The sequence below is a fragment of the Eretmochelys imbricata genome, chromosome 1 (assembly GCF_965152235.1).
Source record: "Eretmochelys imbricata isolate rEreImb1 chromosome 1, rEreImb1.hap1, whole genome shotgun sequence".
Classification (NCBI taxonomy): Eukaryota; Metazoa; Chordata; order Testudines; family Cheloniidae; genus Eretmochelys; species Eretmochelys imbricata.
Genome location: NC_135572.1, coordinates 272,761,837 through 272,788,459, shown reverse-complemented (window position 1 = coordinate 272,788,459; position 26,623 = coordinate 272,761,837). Strand labels below are relative to the sequence as shown.

The following is a 26,623-nucleotide window of genomic DNA, read 5'->3' as shown; positions in this document are numbered from 1 at the left end:
TCCACCCCACTCTTCCTGGAAGGTTATGGACAACTGGAAATTTGCTGGGATTATATCCAACATCAAGCAATTGCAAGCTGATTGGGAGGTGTATTTGGTTTTGTTCAGAGTATTTAAAACAGGTTTTATATTTGTTTCTTCAAGGCTTTGTCCCATCTATATGGGGTTGGCTCTTCAAGTCTTTCTTCATCCCAGTCTGTCTTAAAGCTGTTCCTTGGAAACTCTGCAGCTAATCAAATACTTTTGTATGATATCTGTCTACCTATCTATCCAGTTTTGGGTCTTCCAACACTTCTCTTAAACTTACAAGCGGAGGGTAAAACTCTGTTTCCTATATATTCTTCCGATCTTCTTTTTTCACATGCCCTCAACCTGAATTCCCTCAACCTTTCTATAATTAGTACCACCACACTTCCCTAATGCTTTTGTTCTGAACATAGTCCTTCCTTGTAACTCTAATCATTTATCTCAACATTTTCATTTTCCGCTGTATTCAAGATCTGCTCCTACGTCTTCCTCTTTGCCCAGCATTCAGTGCCATACAAAAGTACAGGCTTAATTACGATTGTGTAGATCTTACTTTTCAATTTGATAGGCATTCTCCTATTGCAGATAACTCCAAACAGGTTTTTAGTTGTTTTCATTAACACCTATTTATCTAAAACAATCTATACAAGAGGTAGAAGAAAAAGTCTATTTCATAAATATACTTCACAACAAGGGCTATCAAGTGATTAAAAAAATCACATTGCGATTAATCGTGTGATTAAATCGCACTGTTAAACAATAAGAATACCATTTATTTAAATATTTTTGGATGTTTTCTACATTTTTCAAATATATTGATTTCAATTACAACACAGAATACAAAGTGTACAGTGCTCAGTTTATATTTATTTTTGATTACAAGTATTTGCACTGTAAAAAAAACAAATGAAATCGTATATTTCAATTAACCTATTACAAGTACTATAGTGCAATCTCTTTATCATGAAAGTTGAACTTGCAAATGTAGAATTATGTACAAAAAACTGCATTCAAAAATAAAACAATGTAAAATTTTAGACCCTTCAAGTCCACTCAGTCCTACTTCAGCCAATTGCTCAGACAAACAAGTTCGGTTACAATTTGCAGGAGATAATGCTGCCCGTTTCTTGTTTATAATGTCACCTGAAAGTGAAAACAGGCATTCACATGGCACTGTTGTAGCCGGCACCACAAGATATTTACGTGCCAGATGCATTAAAGATTCATGTGTTCCTTCATGCTACAACCACCATTGCAGAGGACATGTGTCGAAGCTGATGACGGGTTCTGCTCAATAACAATCCAGAGCAGACTGGACCAACGCACGTTCATTTTCATCATCTGAGTCAGATGCCACCAGCAGTTGTTGATTTTCTTTTTTGGTGGTTTGGGTTCTGTACTTGCTGTATCTGAGTGTTGCTCTTTTAAGTCTTCTGAAAGCATTCTCCACACCTCACCCCTCAGATTTTGACTAGCACTTCAGATTCTTAAACCTTGGGTCGAGTGCTATAGCTATTTTTAGAAATCTCACATTGGTACCTTCTTTGCATTTTGTCAAAGTGAAAGTGCTGTGAAAGTGTTCTTAAAACAAACATGTGCTGGGTCATCATCCGAGACTGCTATGAGATTAACTATATGACAGAATGCAGGTAAAACAGAACAGGAGACATACAATTCTCCCCCAAGGTGTTCAGTCACAAATGTAATTAACGCATTGTTTTTTTAACAAGCATCATCAGCATGGGGAAGCATGTCCTCTGGAATGGTGGAAGAAGAATGAAGGGGCATACGAATGTTTAGCATATCTGACATGTAAATACACCAGACCCCCACTAGAACGCGGGATTTGGGATCCATGCGCGGTACCACGTTAACACGGGGACTGCGTTATAGTGGGGACCACGTTAAAATGAATTGAAATTAAACTAATTAAATTTGGGATCAATGGCCGCAACCCTGTTATATGCTAATTTGTGCTATATACACGAGCGTTCTAGCAAAGGTCCAGTGTACCTTGCAACGCTAGCTACAAAGGTGCCATGTGAACGCCTGTTCTCACGTTCAGGTGACATTATAAACAAGAAGCGGGCAGCATTATCTCCCACAAATTTTAACCAAACTTTTTTGTCTGAGTGATTGGCTGAAGTAGGATTGAGTGGACTTGTAGGCTCTGAATTTTACGTTGTTTTATTTTTGAATGCAGTTTTTTTTTGTACATAATTCTACATTTGTAAGTTCAACTTTCATGATAAAGAGATTGCACTACTTGGGTGAGGTGAATTGAAAAATACTATTTCTTTTGGTTTTTACAGTGCAAATATTTGTAATCAAAATAAATATAAAGTGAGCACTGTACACTTTGTATTCTGTGTTGTAATTGAAATCAATATATTTGAAACTGTAGAAAACATCCAAAAATATTTAATAAATTTCAATTGGTATTCTATTGTTTAACAGTGTGATTAATCGCAATTAATTAATTTTTTTTTTTAGAGACTCGCTATTCCTGACATTTCTAAAAGGTTTCTAACAAAAACAAAAGAAAATCCACCCATGCACACACACTTTACAGGCCTTCTTTATACATCTTACAAGGCAAAAATTCACTTTCTTCTTCCACGGATTACCTTGAGGAAAGAAAGGTCAACTCCTATGCGATAAAACTAGTTCAAACCAGGTTAGCATCTGTATATCTCCAGGTTCTCCTTACTGTGTAAAAGAATGTGTCCTGTAGTAGCTTACACTCCATATTTGAGTATCAGTATACTTTTAAAATCCAATTCTTTAAGGTTAAGGCCATTCCCTTTGATGTCATGAACGAGGAATCAGGATTTCTTCCACTGAGCTTTCCAATATATGGTCTCAACATTGATACAAAAGCTAGATAAATGCTAGATCCCCTTTTCATCCATATACCTGGATCTTGCAGATTTGTGGTGCTGACAGGTTTCTTCAGTTCATACCCCAAAAAATACAGGGCCAGGTTGGGTGGACTGCACTCCAGAGAGGTGATGAGAAGGTTCAGGATGTGGATTTTTGTTTCATGGTGGATCCGAGACTGCTTTTTTTCAGATTCCAGATCTTATTAGAAAGTGAAAAAAGGTCAGATGAAAACTGAAACGAAGATAATGTAAGTACTGCATGGCCCTCCCTCGCCACAACATACAAACCAAATAAAAGAAAGCTATAAGTAAAACTCAGATCACTGTAGAAATTTCCAGGAATTAATTCCAAATAACTACTGAATATAATCCTACACAATTTGTCCAGAGCAATTTATAATATTTTCTCTTAAGAACTGGTTCAATTTTGAATAGGCTGCTCTTACAATATTGTCCTAATTTAAAATAAGCGAGGAATACCCTTCATCCAACTATGGGGCCCTCTGTGTAATTGAGATGCCAAAACCATAACGGTTTCAGGGTTTACTTGCTCAGTAATTTGAAAGCTGTACTTGCTGAAAGCACGCTAAGGAAATATATGCAATTTGAAATCTACACAAAAGATAATCATGTAAATAAAATGTGACCAGTCACATACCATCTTCCGGATTAATTAATTCCTCTGCATCTTCATTGTCCAAACACTCCACAAACCCAGCCATCAGCTTCTGACTTATACTCTGGATTCAGAAATGGAAGGTTGGGAATGAAAAACACAGAGAATTTTGATGAAGATAAAACACTGATTTAAGTACAAGATGATTTGAAAAAATGAAGTTTTATAGTTTATTTCATTGACAAAAATGTGATCATACTAGTGAGCATTCATTATTGGGGTCTTACTTGTTCTAAGCATACATCAACTGTTGAGCCACATGATAAATAATATTTTAAACTCTAACGTCTTAAAAATACGTTACATTAACCTCCCCTAGGGAGGACAGTCTCACCAAAGAAAAGGGTTAGTATGTCATACAAAACTGTCCACCCCTTATCGTGGGAAAGGTTCTATTAAAAACGTAATGCCATGAATAAGTAACCAATCTTTATGGTGCTATGGCAGTGGTTCTCAAACTTTTGTACTGGTGACCCCTTTCACATAGCAAGCCTTTCAGTGGGACTCCCTTTATAAATTAAACACACGTTTTAACATATTTAACACCATTATAAATGCTGGAGGCAAAGTGGAGTTTGGGGTGGAGGCTGACAGCTTGCGAACCCCCCCCGATTAATAACCTTGCGACCCCCTGAAAGATCCTGACCCCCAGTTTGAGAACCCCTGTGCTATGGAAAAATAATCTGTTCTTTTGTACAGACAAGGCACTATGTAGCCTTATCACATATAATCTAGGTTTGTTTTTATTAAGTAGTAAAAGTATTGTTTTCCCATCACTACTTTCTTTCCCCAAATTCAAACAGAATGGTGGTTACCTGATCATGTGTGAAATCTCCTACTAGCTTTATCTGAATGTTGGAGTTACAAGAAATGCAACAAAGGATTTTGGCACTTTCAAAAGCCAGTTCAGGATTGCTGTTGCCATGATAAAGATACCTTTAAAAAATTGCAAGAATGTAATTAAATTGTTGGTCACTCCAGAGTTCCCAGAGAATATTACCCAGAGGAAAAAAGAGCATTTGTAAACTGAAACAATTTAAAATAAAATCTGAATAATCCTGTATATATATAGCAAACTTTTTAAATTATAGAGTGAGAATTTAGTCTACAAAGGTACACAGCAGCTAAACACTCTCCACACCAGTAATAAAGATTGACCAGGAGAGAGATTACTCCCAGAAATTTTTCTGCTGTTTCCTTTACCCTATATCCACCTTAAAGGGGTCAATATAAATGAAAGAAGGCATTTGGATACACCCTTAGGAAATAGGTGGACAAAGAGCAATGGTCTGAAAGACATCTATCTGAAAACTGTATACTTACTATTGCTATACGTAACATCTGAGATTACGATAACAAGAGGATTAGAGAAAAAACTACACACTTTGTTTTTACAGGGCTGTGTGTGTAATGATTTCATTGTTTCTCCTCTGTAGTCAGTTTTCCAGTTGTTTGTATCGGCCTGCCTATAGTAAAATGCCAGTGTAAACCACAAACATTGGCAGAGAGACTCAATGGCAAGTGTGGTACTTGAAACTGTATTGCTCTCCGTTTGAAAATCAAGTTAATAGTATCCCTTTAATGTGAATAATTAATGAGCAGTGCTGCAAAAGGCTAGGGTGGCAGACTGGGTCAAAGGAACTTTTACTGGCCGAATCTATGGCTATCGTGAAAAAGTCCAGGTTGGAGAAATGAAGGTTATACACAGGTAAGCAATGAATTTAAAAGTTCGGAATTTCACAAAAAGTATGAGTAACTCAGAAGAATTCCTCAGAACAGAGGAATTGCCCCACTCTTGCAATCAAATGCATGCAGGTGGACCCTTCAAGCTGTACAGAATTCACTGTTCAGCGAGGCTCTGAGCAAGCAGAAGGGTCTACTGTGTGGATGCAACTGAAGAATTACAGCCACAATGGCCTCTCTTCAATTTCCAACACAGCCAAAGTGCCTGCCCCCCAAAGTAATTTGTGCCTACCTGGCAATGTTTACCACATTGTCTGCCTTTTTAGTACGGGGGTTGATTCCTTGCAGCAGCTGTTCCAGAGGTGTGACAATTAGGGAAAGGTGGCTCTCACGTAAGAGGTCCATAAAGAGGTTCTCCTTCTGTAGGGTCAGATTAAGAAGTGCAAGGCAATATTGCACTGCTTTCTCCAAATGCATCTTCCCTATAGTACATAAGCAAAAAAGCAAACACATACAATAGTTACAAAGCAAGCCACAATTCCTGGAGCCTCTACAAAAAGGTAATATTTGAACAGCTCATCAAAGTACTCTTTCAGAAAAGTACCTTGAGATCCGATAACTTTTTTTTCAGTTAACTTCCCTCAGAACATAACTTTATATATTTGAGAAACAAAAGATATATAGAAATACCAGTGTCACATCGCTGTTGGTAAACGCTTCATTAATATTTTAAAAATAAACTAATGGCACATACCAGGAAAAGGGGCATACGTATCAAGCTGTTTAACCCCTTCTTCCAGCAGACTAAGGGACAGTTCCAACATTGGTGACTCATTCAATAAATGATACATCAGACTGAATCCAGGTGGTTTATGTGCTATTATTTCTTCTCCTAAAAAAGAAAAAGAAAATGGGGGAAATTACTTATTAGTAATTCTGTTTGTCAGAGGCATCCTCTTACTCCATTCCATACCAGAAAACATCTCAACAATAGCTACTGTAGCAATCAATGTGACATATCACAGGAAAATTCTTTGGAGCACTTTCCACCCAAAAGCCACTTAAGCAGATAGCAGCTCATAAAAGCTAGGAAAGAATAGCGGTGGGCAATTGCCATAAGACAGACTTCGAAATCTAAAAGCAGAATTTTAGCTTTCACCAGGTGTACTCTTCCTGGAAACATCCAACCTTTACATTTAAGTCAGTAAAGGATGCCCCAGCCACAATCTCTTCAGAATCACCTACTCTGGGTTCTTCAGGATGTTTTTAGATCACAGAAACAAATTTGCATTACTTTAGATTCCTTTGAAGACCTTGTGTGAGGAAAAAGAAAACTGAAGATGCATGAAATGTTTAATATACGTATTATAAATATCTGCTGCAATGAACTAGAGCGTAGAAGAAAACTATTGTTGGTATGATACTCAAAGGTCATCAGAAAACAAAATCAGCTGGCAAAAGAAAAAACGTTGTAAATAAGAAAAAGTCTATATTAACACTCCCAGTTTACTTATCCCCCTAAAAAAGACAAAGGAAGATGATGTAGGACACAAACACTGGAGCTGAGAGGATCCTTTTCACTGTGTGATCTAGAGGCCTTCCAGTCTGTGCCAAACTTATTAGAAAGACATATTTCTGCCTGTCTCTCCACCTACGCACTGTTTCTAAAGGTTCTTTGAGCCTGTAGCAAATTAACAAGCATCGCTTAGTGAAAAACTTTAAGAGGAAACCTCACATTAAAAAATGTGCAGTACAAAACTAAGATGAATAAACTCAACTTTAGCCTCAAACTCACTATAATGCAGCAATTGCCTTCTTTCTTGGCCTCAGAAGAGTAGTATCCCTCATTAAAATTGAGTTCAGGAAGTACTAATTTTAACATCCTAGAATGAATCATTTCTAAACTAGATAACCTTCACTGTTCAGTAACATCAATAGAAAATTGGCTACAGAACACATCAAGTAAGCATCCTTAACTGGCTGTGTGATTACAATGGAGATTTAGATATAAGCCATAGAAACAGAAATTCAGGCCCAAGAATAAGATATTTAAAATCTCAAAGTTAAAATAAATTGTCAAATGCTGCTTTTAATGAGATAATTATAGTTACTAGAAAATCTAATGCAAAGTCACAATAAATATAATGCTTTCTTCTCATAAAGTAGCAGTGCCTATGTCCTAAGACAGAGAGGTTCCCCACAAACCAGCTGCCAAATGGTTATTGGTAAACCACAGAAGACAGCAGGCAAATGACTGATGTCTCCCCATATAGCCAGTAATTAATAAATTGAGATCCAGTCCTAAAAGGTGAACCAATTACCATTTCCCCAATCTGGTTGCCATGTCATGGAGACAAGATATAAGGTTTAAAGCCTAGACCCATAAGTTCAAGGTTGGCATTTCCACCAACTCCCATCTTTTCAAATATGTGGCTACTTTAAGGACTATAAACATTTATTTTCAGTCAGGCCCACACCGCACCTGTGAGAGCAAGCAGTTGGACTAGAAAAAAAGATCATCTCTCACAAAAGGACAGGAACATGCCATAGCAAGTCTGCAATACAAAGGAAACAGCATCTACTAATAAGAATCAGCAAAGGGCAAGAACTGAGTCCTGTAAAGCTGGTTTAGGGCTTTTGATCCACAGGGTAAGCTTTGCCCTGATGCCCTCTTCCTTCTACAACTAAGAAGCATGTTCTTTTCCCTACTGCCTTTCAGCCTGTCTCATTTCTTTCTGCATTCTTTTCTTCTACCTTCTATAGAAAAAGAGCAAGAAGAAAACACAAAGACTCAAACTAAAGGAATCTGGATGCTAGTACGCAAGGAGGAAAAGAATGAGTGAGTGAGTGGGTCGTGCTTTTCTACCAATTTTGATAGACAGTTCACTTGCCTCCTTGGGTCCTGGTAACTAGCAATTTATTGCCTTATGGCAGGATGTTTTCTGCTTTGGTATGCAGGGGCAAGGGAGTAGAAAATACACAACAAAAAGGTGCTCCAACATCTTATATTTTTACTATAATACTATATATTATTTTTTCTGAAGGAATGCAAAGTGCTTCACAAATTATACATACACAAAAAATTACTTCACCACCATCCAGAGTGTAAGGAAGCAGCTGTTTAGCAGTATAGAATATTCATACTACAATATCTAAATGAAATTGCAGGACAAGTTCTGGTCGACAAAATGTAACTTCCTAATTCGATTTTGGCCATGATGCTCCTAATCTTCTGAGTGTGTTATGGGATCTTTAATGACCACAAATGTGCAGGATGTCAGTTTTATATCTCATCTTAAAGACATCACCTCCAGAAGCACATTGCCCCCTAGTTCCATGCTGGGGCATTGATTCATTATTGATTCAGAAAAGAGTGCAGCCTACTGAGTCAGCAGCACTTTAGAGTTTCTTGGATATTTCCTATCTAAGCATGGACTCAGCTTGCTTGTAAAATGTGATAAGATCACAATACAGAGGTATGGAAGTAGAGTGAAAGTAATAATCTTGTTTTACAGTACATAAATGAACAAATTAACCTTGTAACTCCACATATTGGTCCGCAAAGTCTTCAAGTTGAGGTTCGTAGTCTCTCAGCAGCTTGTAAAAAACCTCCAGAACCACCTCAGCTACCTCCCACTGTGGACAACCACAAAACAACACACCACACAGGATATTATTAATATTCACAAAACCAGGATGACAGAACAATATAACTAGAAGGGAAAGTGAAACAATTCAACAATGGATTGGGCAAGACTTCAAGAAAAATGTGTCTGCTTTTAAAATTAGCATCCCACAGCACTAGGAAATTACTTAAGTCAGAGAATTTGAAATACTATCAGTGTGCTTTTTTGAACTAAAAAGAACATCTGCAAATATAACGATAGTGTATTTTTCGTATATTCAAAACCAGATGCAAACTTATTCTGAAATGTATAAAAGAATGAATATGCTTGTAAACTTGACTGTTTGCCTGCCTGGGTCACTCCACTTTCAATGTAAATGCATTTTCATCAAAAAGAATCATATTGAGGAACTCAAATTCCATGCTTCAAGAACTTAAAATACTATGTTAACACTATTTGGTTAAATAATCTTGTGACATGGTCATGATGAAAGAACTCTAACTGGTGGATGAAGGTTCTAATTATTCAGGTCTATGAAAGCTACTTAGGTTTAGCAATCATTAGCCAAACTGGTAAAATTCTGGTAACAAAGCAATTTATAAAATATCATAATGTAACAACAGCAGATAGCTAACTCCATGTATTTCTCACATGGCTAGAGAAGTGGCTAGAGACACTTTACCTTCAGAAATAGAGTTCTTTTACCAAAGGAGTATGGAAACTCAATACAACTCTCACCCCGACTGTTTACTAATTTTATCCTGCTTTTGACAATGCAAACAGTGGTGTTTGAAAATGCTCTTTCCAGTCTACATTCTGTGCTCCACATTTTGGCAGACTTCAGCATCTCCTTGCTGGCTGTTAAAAGGCTATCACATCTTGTCGATTTAATGTGTTAGTATCAAGAAGCTCAGTGCTTCTAGCCCTTTAAGGACAACCAAGCGATTCTTGAACAATGAAGATATATACTGTAAATCTCTCCGCAATCTGCTTCTCAGGAGTGGAGGATGTCATTTGGCTACAGCTTTGATTTAAAGAATCCATGGACTCATCACAGCTGCATCAAACTTGCACATCACAGCTCTTCCAAGGCCAGAGACTAAAGTGCTTTAGTCCCAAAAGAACTATCTTCACAACTAAAAATTACCTTTTCAGCAGCAATCCGGTAAGCTCTGGTGCGAAATCGGAGAAACACAGTGTCTCTGAGGAACTGCAGATAGGGGTCAAAGCCTGGTGGGCGCAGTCCTGCCCCCAAGTTAGAAGGGAATGAACTCTCCACCAGCGTGCTGATTAGCTGACAGAAGGCACGGGTTAAAGGATACTCCTCACACCGAGATTCAACCTCATTCAGTTCAACCTTCCCAAGAGGAGGGGGGGGAAAAAAACCATCAAGGCCTCAACTTAAGAAATAACACTAAAAAACCAGACAACAGCAACAAGATTCCACCTCAATAGATTTGTAATTAAAATCAAAATACATTCAAAATAATAAGGCTGAAACACAATCAAAAAACGGGAAGGGAATGTTGATTGAAGGCTGAAATGACTGAAATTCATTCTCATTGACTTCAGTGGGAGTCAGGGTGCACAGGGAAAGTAGGATTGGGCCCAATTTTTTTTTTTTTTTTAATTTAAGAAGTATCCTACTTTGACACTTCATTATTTGAAAAGCAATTAACATAATAATGTAGTGATAGCTCTTACTCTTATTAAGCTCAACTGTTGCTTTATCTACCATTCTTTTTAATAGCAATACCATTTCCTTCGCCACTACTCACCACAAAAACAAGCAAAGAAACAAGTTAAGCCCAAACCCACAATGTGATGCACATGTGCTGGCTCCAACACTACATCCAATTCTCTTCTATGGGGCTCTGCACAGGCACAGAAGTCCTCTTACATGCATCAGATTTCAAGATTGTAGCCTAAAACATATTCTAAGCTGCCACCAGTTTTCAAGTGTCTTGGCCATTAGGTGATTTTAAAAACAATGTTGGAAAAGAGGACAGATAATAGTTTATAGTACATTCACCTCTTAAAATGGTTGTTTACACAGAATTAAAATTGACTGGCAATGCCTTATACCATTCTAAGATGTTAAATGCACCTGTACTTAAACCTCTGAAAACGAGCAAATACAGAATTACAGTACACAACTGCCCGACCCTACAACCTCTACTCCGCCCTCTGGAAGTGGCAATGGCCATTGGGGATATACGGTAAGTACGAATCATTCTGGACTGATAAGCAGACATGAGGAACGACTCAGTGTTCTGGGAGGACACAAGGCATCGCCAGTCAACCTTAACTCTGTATTAAAGTTTTTGGGCAGTGAATTTTCCTGGATTTTTGAGGAAGTGGTGGTAGTGTGGGAGCATGATTGAGGGGTGCCTGTGGGAAGGCACAAGGCTGGGAACACCTCACTGCCACTCTCTACTGGCTCTGCCCTCCTCCTGACCCCTCTATCCTCCCAATAGGGCTGGAGAGGCCATGAGAAGGAATGAAGGTGGTAACAGAGGAGCATATCTACCAGCTGGAGGCAGCAATGGAGGGGAGCCTCATACATTTTACTTTTCTTCAAGACCTCATGTAGAGGGAATGGACTCTGTACTATCCTCGGCAGCACAGCAGGCCTGAATGCTCAGCTGAGTCAAACCAGCCCATAGAAATTAATGCAGCCTGACACAAGAACTCAGAGATGTGAAGTGACCCCTTCATCTCAATGGGTGTATGCTCCCCTCTCCCAGTGCTGTAGAATTCAAAACAATCCTGTTACACCTCTGGTTTTAAAGAAATTTGAATACTAAAATAAGACTTATTGGAGGGAGGCAGCATCTGAGGGATCCCTTGATCAAATGACTCCAAATCTGCACCACTATCTCTACGCCTAGCGCTAATGTAACCCAGCAATGTTATATGGGGTGGTAATGTCACCCACGGTTAAGGCTGCACCAAGATTTCCATTTTAACTGGAGTGAAAAAGGTCTACAAACTCTCTCTTTTTTGCATCATAATATAATTCTTAAAAGTTTACTGTAATTTGTTCACTGCTTTATTTTTTTATAGCAACATGTGAGGCGAAAAATATTGTTTGATGCGACTGTTTTTAAAAGGGCCAAGTGACTAATTTTTTTCTAGTGTCTGACATTTCCCTCAGACTCCCCTCCACCTCCTTTTGTTTTTTTACACACAAAAATTACAATACTTTGAGAGATAAAACTGATAGGCACGAATCTTTGGTTTGTGTAGATCATATGAATTATTGCATAAAGTTGAGATTTGTTTTCTATGTTTATTCTATGCTTATAAACATAAGCTACTTTTTGACTGATGATAGTATGCTGGCACCACATTAGTCAATGCTGACCTTATGCCAGCCCTGAGAATAGGGCTCTCTATTACGAGTGCATTTGCTGATGCTCAGTATCCCCTTTGATCATGCTGACATAGGAGTTGCAGCTATTTCCTTTTCTTTGATCACACTCAAGTCTCACTGCTCAGGAATGAGATGCATACAGCATGATCACATTATCCTAGTGCTGCTGCTTACTAGCTTTCCATCTTCCTTTTGTTTAATTAAGCTATTTCCTTGACAATACTTCTAATGTAAAATGAGTATGCATGTAGGGACTACACTCAAATATTGGTTCTTAAGTCATAAGCTTTGTATCGGGACAAAACTTCCAGAAGGAGCCTCTGCAGAATACAGACAGAGCAACTAATGAGTACAACACACGTTCTCAGCAAGCTGTCATGGGCAGGATTCAAACTAAATGTATGTGGGTACTGCTTGGGCTGAATAGCCATGATACATCACCTTGAGCCACCCACTTACTCTAACATCAGGCTGTCTACACTTTGTCTTGCAACGGAGCCCCAGTCCTGCTGTACATGCACAAATTACTTTCTCTGGCTTTAGAGACACAAGGTGGACGAGGTAATAATATAGTTTATTGGACCAAATTCGTTTGGTGAGAGAGAAAAGCTTTCAAGCTGCACAAAGCTCTTCGTCAGGTCTGGGACACGCTTGCCAGTTTGGCTCAATCCACACTGTGAATCCAGCTTTACCAACTTCTTAAATATTGTTTTTCCCCAAGAGAAAAATGAGTGTTAGACACAAGCTAAAAATCAATTCTGAGTGGGTGAGATCAGTTATGGGAGGATGAGAACTATAATAACAACAGATGGGTCCAAAAAAAGTTATAAGAACTTAAGAACTGCAAAAAAAATTGATGTGGTATTTTTGGAGACACCCCTCTGAGTGATGTAAGTTACATCAAATTAAAGCAGTGGCCCCACTGCACTATGTCGGCGGGAGACACTCTTCTGTGGACATAGGTTCTGCCTCTCGCGGAGGTGCAGTAATTATCTACACCAGAAGGGCTACAGCAGCACCGATGCATCTGTGCAGCTGTGTGGATGTAGCCGGGTAGTGTAGACTTGCCCTTAAACCACCTGTTAAACAGTAAACAAGTTTCAGCCTTAGCTATAATGGAACTACTGCCCAACTATAATGATATACTTTGCATGTCTGATTAGAATGTAACCTTTACATGTGTTTTGTTTAAAGGGGGATGGAGGGAGGAAAAGTCTGAAAACAAATGAGAGCAAGAATACCTACAAAAGTCTGATGCACTAATCCATACTGATAAGCAAAAATGAGTATGATTCCTTTTTCTAGCTAAATCACAATGGATTTTATGTGACTTAAAACTGACTGCTAATGCAGAAAAAAAATGAAATACAGGAAACAATAAGCAGTCTAGGAATTCTAGAAAAATGTGTACATAACAAGAAAGAAGGGCAAAGACAGATTCCATACATATTAGAAAGCTGCTAGGCATGGCCAAACAAATTTTAAGAACTCCATTAGATTTACAAAGCAAGATAAAAACAGACTTCTAGGAGCCATGAGTAGGTTTGGGAATAACAGATGCAAAGCAAAATAAAATTTTATTTCAAGACTCAATAACAGGCACAACCTCTACATTTTCCCCCTTGCACTCATCTGTATAGAAATCAAAGTGGCTTCCTAGAAGAGAAGAACCCTTACCTCAATGCCAGTTGCTTGCCTTTGACCTGGAGCTCTTACAGTCTGTAATATCTTAAACAGAAAGGGGGAAAAAATGTGTTTCTACATAGCTACTAACAGAAATGGCTGATGTTTACATTGTACCAGAAATGCTTATTGTATTCCCTACTAACCACTTCTTTCAGGGGGAACAGGAGCTTTAAAAAAAAAAAAAAAAAACTCTAATCTGCTGATAGAACAATGGACTGCCCATCTCTGAGAGTTGTACAGATCCTCCACATTCACTTTTACCCCCCAACCCTCAAAGGGCTACGTCATGTCGCTTCTTCATGTCAGCCAAGCACTGGACAGAACTCCTTCCAGTGCAGTGATGGTCACTCCTAAACCATCTAGAGAGGTCAAACGCTATCTTGTGATCTCTTACAATAGCACTACTTCAGGATTCACAGATCTTTATGTCTCCCCTGGTATGTGAGTTGCGGACTGGTCCTGCTTTGGGCAGGGGGTTGGACTAGGCGACATCCTGAGGTCCCTTCCAAGTGGGAGATTCTATGATTCAAAGGGCCGGTTTCTCCCCATTCCCTTTCCTTGCGCAATAAGAATACACCACTATTATCAGTACACAGGCCTTTTCTACAGTAAGAAACAATGTGAATTTGATAATCAGCAATGGAAATAAATGATTAAAAGAGCATTTAGGAAAAGTGTGTCATATTACTGCTAAGATTTAAGTATATAAATGTTAAAATATATTACAATTCAGCCAGGACTCAGTTACTACAGTTCTAAGCAGTATACAAAATCCTAAAATACCTGTGCATATTCCAGTGATTGCCAGAGTGAAGCAGCTATCTCAGGAGATTTTCCAAAGGCAGTAAGAGTCTCTAATAGTTCGGCTTTCAAAATGGGAGGGATGCTACATTGCAGGAGTCCCAAAATGACTACCACTGGAGTCCACTGGGGGTGCTCACAGAGTGCCAAACGAGCATTCTCACTCTGCAGAATGATACACAAAACAAGAGAGGAGGGTGGAGTACACATTGTCACTTTGAAAGGTCTTGGAGTTTTGCAACACCTAATTCAAAAGATTCAAAGTCTCAGGGCTTGTCTAGACTACCGAGAGGGGTCCATCTAAGATACAACAGCTGATGCTCTCCCGTCGACTCCGCTTGCGCTCCTTGTTGTGGTGGAGTACCGGAGTTGATGGGAGAGAGCTCCGCAGTCGCTTTACTGCATCTATACTAGATGCGATAAAATGACCACCGCTAGATCGATCGCAGTCCGACGATCTGGCGGGTAGTGTAGACAAGCCCTAAGCAATGGTGATGCCATTTTCTAGCCCAACACATCTTAGAGATGGGAAGAATGGAAGACTGCTCCAACTTAAAGCATCACTTTTAACTGATTAAAAACATTGATTAAGAAGCTTATTTTTAAAAATAATTGAATACAATTACCAAGTATTTCACCCTCTTCTTCTTTCAACATGTACTAAAGGAATTGTGCACATATGTGCTGGAAGCTCAAGTCTCTTCTGTAACTCCCAAGCATATACTAGCAGGAACACACTCACACAACTGTCTCTAGAGAAATCAAGTGCTTATACCTCAACAGCCCCTTCACACCAGAGCAGATAAGGGCTCTGTCATTATTTCTATTACAAGCCTGTATTATCTATTTTTAACATTCTTAACATTCACTAAGTTGAAATTAAACTTGTTAAGATCTAAAAGCTGAGTAGGGCTAGTTAAAGCATACCTGAGATCTCTTGCTAAGCTATTCAACTGGCATACAGTTCTAGTATAGCTAGATAATTCTAAGCATACTTAATATAGAATTACCCTCTCCTCATGTGGGTATTCAGTAACTGAACTAAAGCTGTACCACCTATGTAGAGCCTGCACTGATGTATTATTTTCATAACCATTGCTTGGAGTTTCCACCCCTTTAACTCAAGGTGCCTTTTCAGCTATAGGTCTGGCAGCCATTTAAATCCAGCCTGGAGGTAAGTTTCACTAGCAGTTTGTTTCCCCTGCCATTTTCTTTCTTTTATTTTAGTTTACTTCTTCTGGCTTTTCCCCTCTCAAATTATTAAATGTAAATGCTCAGAGTTCTTCAGCTCTGACTTGATTTCTTTTAAACTCGTCTTAGCTGTGAAAGAAAGAGACAACTCTTCCACAAGAGGGAAGGGAGTCTTGAAAAGTTAAAAATCAGCAATTTGCAGTACCAACAACAGACCCTGCCCCTTCTTGCTTTATCACGTGCTTGTCCAACCCAGTCATTCCTGCAATCACTTATGAAGTCCAGAAAACAAATCACAGCAACTGCTAGCTGACTCTGCCCAGAGTGCCATTTTGGGCAAACGTGGCATAGGTCACCACTAGTTAGTTACGTGCAAACTCAAATCTGTAAGTCAGTTTAAATGTCATCTTGCAAGAGATACAGAAACGTACCAGCGAGACACTAGAAAGAAAAGGATTACCTACCCACTTCACTATAGTAGTTGTAAGCTGTAAAAAGGAAATCAATCCATCCTGTTCTTTCTGGGTGATTCCTCGGAGGGGGAGGTGACGGTACTGAACACTATCTGCACTTGGCAAGTCCTTCCTTAAGTGCTCATGATACAGCATCAAGGAGCGGAAGAAATGCTCCCAGGAGACAGGGCTGCCACCTGTTCCTTGGATGTTTTCAGCTGGAAAAGAAAAATGTTCAAACGGATTACAAAATAATTTTGCTCTTTTACAGGTGGCAAAGAGGATATCAAACTTTAAAAAACTGCCCTAACTTGTGGTCAGCACAGTATTCTGGAAGCTGAACTAATAAGAAATTCTTCTCACTATGTACAAGAGGTTGTGCACTTTTATTATTATTTATCATTTATGTTAATGCCCACAACATGTGAGTTGTTTTCCAAACATTCTGAGTTGAGAAAAAAAAAGTGCCTATTGGCATCCCTAAAACACCTCCCCGTCCCTTCTCCTTAACCATCTGTACCCTGCAATGGCACACCAGAATTGGAGATCATCAGTGAGCTCAACTTTCAGTTCAGATTCAAAGTGGGCCAGAGAGGAAAACAAAGTTTATGATAAAAGCCTGGTGTTGGTGAGCTTTGTGCTCTTATGGTCTTTTTGAAGAGCTATGACATTACTAATATGATAATCAGGTGTAAAATAGGTTTACTGTTTTAATCATGCTATCGTATGGGTTTATGAATTAGAACCTTTGTCATGCTGAATGTGTAAAGACAATGTTAGTCTCGTAATTTTTTCCCTGACAAGCTAGTATGAAAACAAAACAGAAACTTATATTACCTGTGTTACAAATGATGGCACTTTGTCAGGATGCTTCTAAAAGCAACCTCAGAAATGCCAGCCATCATTTAAAAATGTATTTAGAAATCCACAGCCTGGCTATTTTATGCTAATAAGTGTCTCTTCAACATGCTGTACTGAGCAAAAGTGATATATTGAAGCTCTCATTGATTTTAAAATGTTTTATAGCTTTCTGTTAAATATATTAGGAATTCAGCCACTCCCATAATCAGGACACTCAAATATTTAATTAACATATATAAACCAGTATCTTTATGCAGACCACAACTGAAAGTGAAAATGAATTTTACCTCTGTACTAAAGGTGTAAGACTAATAGTAGCTAACTAAATAGTAAACTACAATTAATCTCATCCAGATCTGCATTCTTGTCTAATTTGTCTAGGAAAAGAGTTGGGAGGTGAGCCTACTGTCAAACACCTTTCTTACCATGACTGCTGCCATTGACCTTCAGCAAACTGAAGCAATAATGAGCACACTGGGGCCCACTGGCCAATCCCCGAAGCATTTTCAAATATGGGATGTATATTGTGGAGGGAAGTAGGTCTCCCATTTGTCTAACAAACTTTGACAAGACGACCTGGAATGAAAAAGGTAAACGTTTAAAAAGAAATCTAACGGTATTTTGGGGGTGACAACAGACACCAAAATGATAACGTATATTCTGGTTTGGACTTAAAAAATACAAAACCCTCACCACAACTCCAAAATAAATACGCTTGTGAACTGCTTGTTCTGTTTCATTGAACAGAAAATATCCACATTTTGAAGAGAAAAGAGATACACAAAATATTCAGGATATTGCAAAGGAACACATGTTAATCAATAAGGGTGCAATACTCTTTCATAACATTAGCTGCAGTGATGCCAAAAGGGGAAAACTATGAAGAAAATCTAATACGTCTTTCTTTAAAAATAAATCTAATCTGAGACCATAATCTCTAAATAATTGCATGGTAATTAGGTTACTACAGGGCACAGCTAAGGTTGTTTGGATGCCTTAACTGTGCATTTCTTACCTTAACATATTTGGATTGGTTTTAATCCTAATTCATATCCTTGGGTTTTAGGTAATTACAACATCCTTGTAATGTTTTCTACCCTTAAGAGACCTTAACTGCACCTTAACAGAGTTTTGCCTCTGGGAATATCAATAGAACACTGTGATATAATCAGACAGAAGGTACAACGTAAGAGCAAAATATTATTATTAGTCAAGTTCACTGAGAAAATGTAGCTGCGTGTGTAGAAGTCTTCGATTAGGTAGCTCAAGCATAAACAAGAGTTTTGAAAGTGGTTAGATTCTTTCCCATTAATACCCACCGACACCCCAGAGAACAATCTACAGCCAAGGACAACTGGTAAAGGTTCCCTTTCTAGCATGCCTATAGTGCCCATACAACAAACGGTGGGAGCAGTGCACTAATATCTTGGCAATGGATAACAGGTTCTTAAGACCATATGAGAGTGGTTCTACCAGTTCCTCAAAAACCATCTTTACTCCTCTCGATTCCAGGAGCTATTGGTGCTCCAGCCTGCAGCTTTTAACACCATGACACTAAGGTAAATGACACACATTTTAAAAAAAAAAAAAGAAAGAAAGAAAAAAAAGTTTTTCCACTGAAAACATTGGAGGAAAAAAGTTGAATTTGGCTAACCTGGCGCTGAGGAGGTCGCTGATGGGCTACTCCAAGATAAGATCCCATAATGGTGGAGCTTTGGAGAGGTTCTGAAGGACACCAATACTCAAGAGCAAGTTCCAGATTAAAGGGATCCTTCCTGTACAACTCAGCAATCTGTAGGGGGACAAAAATTACGGTTCTAGAGAGCAAAAATGTCAATGCAAATAAAAAGGCCAAGATTTTAACAATGAACACTACTTCAGCACAACCTGGAAATACAGGAAGAAAAATAATCTCATGGTTAATACATAATTTTTTAAATAGTCTCTTCCTGAAAATGGCAGTTCCTATGCAGTAATGTGAGAACAATCCATAGCTAAAAAAACCCTGAAATTTCCATATTTTTTAATAATAATTTTTATTTGTAAATTTCAATAGTATTCTCCCTCTGTTGCCTATAAAACCCTGGATATCAACACACTGCTATTTTCTTTAAATGAGCATTTGGGTATTTGTACTACAATTAGCTTAAAATAAATCAGCCAGTGTTGGGATTAAAAGCTTTTAACTGTTCTTTGACTGGTCAAATTTCCTTCAGAATAATTTCTGTTTCAAGTTCTTCATTTTATAGGTGTGTTATAGCTTTGTGCCAGAGCCATAACAAGTTCTAATTAAGAAGGCATTTTCATTCTAAGCCCCCTTTTTAATGATTTATAAAATTGCCTAATACTTTTTGTGGATAAAAAATATTTTTAATGTTTCTCTAGCTTTAAAATGGTTAGAATTTAAAATTTCAAACTTGCCTGGTACACTGTATTTAAGGAGGAATTTGTATACTTCACCAATTCATTTTATTATAACATTTATTTCTTAACAACGATGGAAAAAATGTACACTGCCCACATACAGTATTTGAATATGTTATCTAACTTTAACAATCACAAATTGAAATAAACACACAAGACCAACTTTATTTCTTTTAAAACAAACAAAGAAATAGAATGGAAAAAGACCCTTCTATAGAGGCAACATTATGGTTGAAATTTTACTCTAATGAAACACAGAAAATTTAGTTACAATTCCCACATCAGCTGTAACTTGGTCTTTTTGCATTTAAGATCTCAACACCATGTATATAGCAGCCTTGCAAAACTGTTATGAAAAATTACAATATCAGATGCAAAAAATCTACACACTCACCCTTTACCATAATGACTAATGATCATGTAAAAATTAATGATATTTTATTCACCCAAGGTGAATAGATAGAATTTTGCTGGGATGATGCAGAAACACAAAAACACTACATAAGCACAAAGTGCCTCAAATACTGTTAGATGGGAACCATAGTTTTGAGATTTGTAAACTTGGAATTTCAATTTTAAAGTTGTGTTAACATGAGGGGGGAGGAGTTAGATTTAAAATACTGCACAATGTATACACAATCATATATCAAAAGATATTCGGGTATCTAAACTGTAGCACCACAGTATTTTAAATGCAACAAATGGTACAATATTTATATGTTGAACAAAAATAAACTGATATTTATTAGCAGGGGGAAGTCAGGTCAGCAAATTAATTCAACTACATCACTAGTTAATGAAAATATCTACTTCTAATTTAACCAAAAATATGAAGATTTCCACTGACAATTAAAAATAGGTAAGTTATGCCCCACACAGTATCTTCTTATTCAAATAATGTGTTTTACTGTTAAGGTATCAGAAGTTTTCAACAGGAAAACCCCCAAATAATCCCTTTTCACAAACATAATTAAAAAGTAGGACTTACTAAAAGCATAAGATGTTCCAGATCCCGCCGAAGGGAAATAGGTGGCTCATTACCCATCTGCATACTCATGTGGATCATACGAGCATCTTCGTCTGCACGGTTTCTCAGCTGTTTCACCTATACAATTTATGAAGTGGAGAAGAATGTTGGTCTATTTTAAGCCAACAAAAAAAAAATTATCTTAAAGATTACAAATAGCAACCTAGTCTTATCTATTTTTATAAAACATTTTAACACTCCTAAGCATGTCCTTAATAAACAAAAATGCTACTGAAATAGATTGAAATTCATTATCAAATTGCAGGGGTTTATTTTAATTTTCTGTTTAAATTGTTACCATATCATCCAATAGTAGGAAGAAATTCTCAGCGGTTCAAGGTATAAATCAAATGTCTGATAACCAATAATATGATAACCACAATGTTATGTCCACATGGATCCCTCCTTCCCTGCTACTATGGAGTCTTTCTCCTCTAGGACAGTGGTTCTCAACCTGGGAGTACGCAGAGGTCTTCCAGGAGGTGCATCAAGTCGTCTAGATATTTGCCAAGTTTTACAAAAGGCTACATAAAAAGAACTAGCAAAGTCAGTACAAACTAAAATTTTATATTACACACAATAACTTGTTTATGCTGCTCTATATACTATACTCTGAAATATTTATATTCCAATTGATTTATATTACAATTATATGGTAAAAATGAGAAAGTCAGCAATCTGTCAGTAATAGTGTGCTGTGGAACTTTTATATTTTTTATGTCTGATTTTGTAAGCAAATAGATTTTAAGTGAAATGAAACTTGGCGGTACACAAGGCAAATCAGACTTCTGAAAGGAATACAGTGATCTGGAAAGGTTAAGAGCCACTGCTCTACGATTCTGTATTGGTGAAGAAAGTGAGGGATGGTTGGATCTGCCCTGTCCATTATGTCCTCAGTTGAAGGGGCACAAGGTTCAGGCATGATTCCAGACAGACACTGCTGGGCAAAAGAATTCCATCTTGTGTGCATGGAGACCATGTGTACCAAGAGTGGGATCCATGTGGACAAATACTTGAAGAACCACCACTAATTCGCGGACCTGATAAATTGAGAGAAATATTTAACCACTTCGTTTCTCTCAAGGCTCTTCTCATCTGCAACAAGAGCCTGATCCAAGTCAATGGGAATATTTCCATTGACTTCAGTGTGATCTGGATCAGGCCCCAAAGCTACATCCTCTAATATTTTCAATTTGGAAAGCTAGATAGATTAAATGAACTTCTGTACCAAAATCAAAAATTTAAGTTAATTATACGAATATGTTTGTGTCTGTGGAGCGTAGAGAGAGAAAACAGAGCTAGCATTATAGGATAGTGCCTTGTATGAACAGAATTGAGAAGAACTAAATTCCTCAAGAAATCAGCTAATATACTGAATGGTAGCAAATGTCTTTATCTTTTTGAAGAGTTCTGGGGTGACCTAGGGAATTACATGCCAGTCAGCACTGCTTCAATATCAGTAAAATTGTTTGCTATAATTAAAGTGTTAAAATGGCTAGAATGAATGCAATATGACAGGGGGGAAAGAAAAAAGTACATCTTCTGTAATGAAAAATTGTGCCTCTCTAATCTACTAGAATTCTCTGAATGTGTCAACAAATTACTGGATAAAAGAAAACCAGCTGACATAATTTTTTTGAATTTCAAAAAGCCTTTGACAAAGTACCTCACAAGTGACTACCTCTGTTGTCAGTGCACTGGCCCAAAACATAATTAACCTGCAGAAGTTTCTGCCAAAATGGACCATTGAGAAAAAGAGCTTAGTAGGAATAAAAAAAAAAAAAAAAAAAAGATTAAGCATTTATGTGGATAATAAAAACATTCAAAGTTCTATAATGTAATAAGGCATATAAATTCCATAATCCAACCATTACCTAATATGGATTGGAAAGGATTCTTTCACAAGCAAGAATTCTGTCTGCTGCAAGGTTTTTTCCTCTGAAGCAACTGTTACTGGCCACCGACAGAAATAGGATACCCGAACAGATGGACAGACCACTGTTCTGATCCTATATGGCAATATTCTGTTCCTAAATAGAATTCCTTTGCACCTCTAGGTCATCGCTTTAATACAGTCCAGGGCTGCAGCTAATGGAAAGACATTACTATACTGTGACTATTCAATGATTACGTGAAATGAGCCTATTTCCTAAGGGATACGTCTGCATCAGACAGACAAACCACCTTTGTTTGCAGCCTTAGCAGAAAGGCCAAAGCCTGTTACAGAATGTTACTCCCCTCTAGGTGTTTGTGTGTGGTCCCTACAGAAGTGGACGGAGGCACACTAGTGAGGCTGTGTACACAGGATACTTGCATGGACATTCCCACTGTTGTACCTGCTGTGAATTCAGAAAAGCTTTTAAATCAATTCAGCAATCATCATAACAAACAAAGAATTTTAAATAAATGAGAATTTCAACAGTCTACAAATATGTTTATATGTGCACTCAAAAAGATTCTTAAAACTGAAGGAATGATTTTTTCCCCAGACATTCTCATGCCAGCCTAAAATGAACAGAGATCCTTTAAAGGTATGCACATAAAAAAGAATTAAAAATTATGACTGCACAGTCATTATTTGGCAACTCAAATGGGACACACAACTGCTCGACACAACAGACACAAAATAAAGCTTTCACCAATTATTAAAAAAAGACACTACACTTTCCCAGATCTCTTGCTTTCAATGCATGGATATAAGTTCTTGCACAAATGAAATAGCTCACACTGCTACAAACACATCTTTTTTATTTTTGCTTTGCAGCACAAGTGTTTCAATTCCTGGTAAATCAAATTGTTATATCCATAGGAAAAGTACTCTGCTGCAAGGAAAGATAGCACCCCTCTCATACACATATGCAAAAGTCTATTCCTGGCAAAAAATTAAAAAGCACTGACACAGTACGGTGGGATTACTGATCTTTTCCCATTCACAAATAACTTCAGCTGCAATACTATGTCGCTATAGAAAAAAAATGGCATTTATTAAAAATTATAAGTACTACCAAATGAACAGTTTGCTTTTAAAATTTCACTATACTCATGTAAACTTTGATTTTTAGAGCATCGTTATTTGGAAACTAAATTGAAAACTATATTAATTCCATAAATCAAATACATAATTAATTGGCAGTTTTCTGAATCCTAGCACTTCAAGACCATGGTGGTAGATGCCCTATCTGGATCTCCATATTATCCAAAATTGCTATCTGCTCCTGTACATGACATTTGGATTATACATCCAAAATTCTCATCAACTGCTAGTCCACATGCATAACAACTTACTTTCATCGGCATGAGCGCAAGGAAGTCTGTGATAAGGTTATGAATTTTGCGGATGTAAAATTCTTCCTGGTAGAAGTTTTCAGACCCCACCACAGATTCAGTAAGGAACAGGAAGACATCATCAGAAATTGCTAGCTCTGCCATTGCCTCATCGGCCTCAGTGAATTCTGCAAGAGCTAGAAAGAATAAAGAAGGGGAAGAGGAAGAAAGAATGCAATTATCTCACTTACCAATGTTTCAAAGTTCCTGGCTTACTTGCAAATGAACATAAACAAATACTACCTAAGTCTTTTGGATGTTCAAAAGAACAGTGGTCTGTAAAAGTTATGCCAATACAGTGGGACAGCCAGTACTTGAACTTGATCAAAGAGGAAAGATGTGCATAATCCACTTAGTCCTCCGAATAAGTGAAACCAAATCCAGTTATGCAGGGCTGTAGGCCCCTATTATTTATAACAATCAAAAACTATTCTTTTAAGACCGTTAGAACTGTGAAGTTTAACTCGGATTTAACTTCACAGAAAGGATATTCTGAAACTGATCTAATTCTGATCCACTACAGCACTTCAGAAGTCCACATCTTTTGGAAGAAAACTATCCAATGTTCTCAAATATCCTTTCAGCAGACAATGTGTGTTACAATATCCAGCTACAATGGAGCTGCCTTTAACTCATAAAGGCTATAACAAATTGGAATCTATTTTTGTTTTTTAATGGTAGAGTTACCAGCATAGGGCACCAACTAGCATTAAATGAAATTTTACGCATTTTTTCAGAACAATATTAATTTGCTATTGAAATGAAGGGATATTATGGAGTTTGTATCATGAAACAGTAAGTATTTCTAATCCTGTGTATATTTCAGACTAATATAATTCTCAGTTGAACTCTCAAATACAAGTTATCAGTTGCACAGTTCTGTGAGAGAGGGCAGTTACTGTTCCCCCAAAAAGTAACAGCTCCTCTGACTTGTAATATTAAGGGGCCCTGAAGACTTAGCTATAGCAGTTTCACTTCGGATTCATTTACCTGTCACATCAGACAGCTGGGATATTCCTCGCAATGCTAGTGCCCATGCTAATCTAACAGTAGCTTGCAGCCCTGGTAGTTTCCATGGTTGAGAATCTTGAAGGCGAGTGTGGATTGTTGCTATGTACTGTCTCTCGGTTAACAGAGGCAGCTGGTGCATCAAATCTGGAAAAACAAAGTGACTCATCATTATATAAAAAAGTGAAACACTAAATTCTCATTTCCATTAAAAAAAAATATGAACAATTCCTGAAATGTACAGCCTTGGAGAACAAATGTAGCTTACTTCTCCAATTAGCTATTACAATAATTGTCACTTTTTCTATCTCTTTAAACTGATCAGTTGATTCTTTCAAATAGTCTGAAGCCCAAACAGTATACAGTAACTACTCACTTAAGGTTGTAGTTATGTTCCTGAAAAATGCTACTTAAATGAAACGATGTTAAGCAAATCCAATTTTCCCCATCAGAATTAATGTAAATGGGGAGGAGTTAGGTTCCAGGGAAACTTTTTCGTCAGACAAAAGACACTCTCTTTCTTTCTGTGTATGTATATATATACTCTGTGTGTATGTGTGTGTGTGTACACAAACACACACACAGTATAAGTTTTAAACAATTTAATACCGTACACAGCAATGATGATTGTGAAGCTTGGTTGAGGTGGTGAAGTCAGAGAGTGAGATATTTCCCAGGGAATGCCTTGCTGCTAAATGATGAACTAGCACTCGGCTGAGCCCTCAAGGGTTAACACATTGTTGTTAATGTAGCCTCATACTCTACAAGCAGCATGAATGGAGGGAGGGGAGACAGCATGGCAGAGAGAGAGACAGAGACACACACTGTGTGAGTGAGAGAGAGAGAGAGGCGCATTGCCCCTTTAAGTACGCTGACCACACTAAGTCAGAGGTGGGCAAACTATGGCCCACGGGCCACATCCGGCCTGCGGGACCCTCCTGCCCGGCCCCTGAGTTCCTGGCCCGGGAGGCTAGCCCCCAGGCTCTCCCCTGCTGTTCCCCCTTCCCCGCAGCCTCAGCTCACTGCGCCGCTGGTGCAATGCTCTGGGCGGCGGGGCTGCGAGCTCTTGCCAGGCCACACAGCTGCAGAAGAGGTTGAATGGCGTCAGGGACCCGGGGGGCAGTCAGGAAAGGGGGGGGGCGGTTGGATGGAGCGGTGGAGGGCAGTCAGGAGCAGGGATTCTGGGGGTGGTCAGGGAGAAAGGGCGGTTGAATGGGCCAGGGGTCCTCGGGGCGGGCAGTCAGGAAGGATGGGGGCGGGGGGTTGGATGGTGCGGCGGGGGGCAGTCAGGGGACAGGGAGGGCTGGATGGGGCAGGAGTCCCAGGGGGGCCGTCAGGGGGAGAGAAGCAAGGAGAGTCGGATGGGGGCAGGAGCCGGGCCATGCCTGGCTGTTTTGGGAGGCACAGCCTCCCCTAACCGGCCCTCCATACAATTTTGGAAACCCAACGTGGCTTTCAGGCCAAAAAGTTTCCCCACCCCTGCTCTAAGTACTCTGTCTTTTTAAGTAGATCAGCAAGTTGAGACAGCAGCTGCTGCCTGCAAGCTCCCTCTGTCCTGAGCCCTGTCATATCCCGACCC

The 26,623-nt window shown here is 38.4% G+C and overlaps 1 protein-coding gene across 3 annotated transcripts in view; it reads right to left on the bottom strand.

The window, feature by feature from the left end:
• NUP205 (nucleoporin 205) overlaps positions 1–26,623 on the bottom strand; it is a 73,635-nt gene that overhangs the window by 30,959 nt on the left and 16,053 nt on the right. For all 3 annotated transcript variants that reach the window (XM_077831727.1, XM_077831732.1, XM_077831737.1), the window contains exons 7-21: positions 25,027–25,191; positions 23,998–24,173; positions 20,674–20,790; positions 18,916–19,053; positions 17,687–17,837; positions 16,413–16,618; positions 14,740–14,922; positions 13,948–13,998; positions 10,042–10,251; positions 8,805–8,904; positions 6,023–6,160; positions 5,561–5,750; positions 4,401–4,521; positions 3,568–3,649; positions 2,944–3,108 (exon numbers count right to left, since the gene is read on the bottom strand). In XM_077831727.1, coding sequence (XP_077687853.1) covers positions 2,944–3,108; positions 3,568–3,649; positions 4,401–4,521; positions 5,561–5,750; positions 6,023–6,160; positions 8,805–8,904; positions 10,042–10,251; positions 13,948–13,998; positions 14,740–14,922; positions 16,413–16,618; positions 17,687–17,837; positions 18,916–19,053; positions 20,674–20,790; positions 23,998–24,173; positions 25,027–25,191 — 2,193 coding nt within the window. The remainder of the gene's footprint in view (positions 1–2,943; positions 3,109–3,567; positions 3,650–4,400; positions 4,522–5,560; positions 5,751–6,022; positions 6,161–8,804; positions 8,905–10,041; positions 10,252–13,947; positions 13,999–14,739; positions 14,923–16,412; positions 16,619–17,686; positions 17,838–18,915; positions 19,054–20,673; positions 20,791–23,997; positions 24,174–25,026; positions 25,192–26,623) is intronic.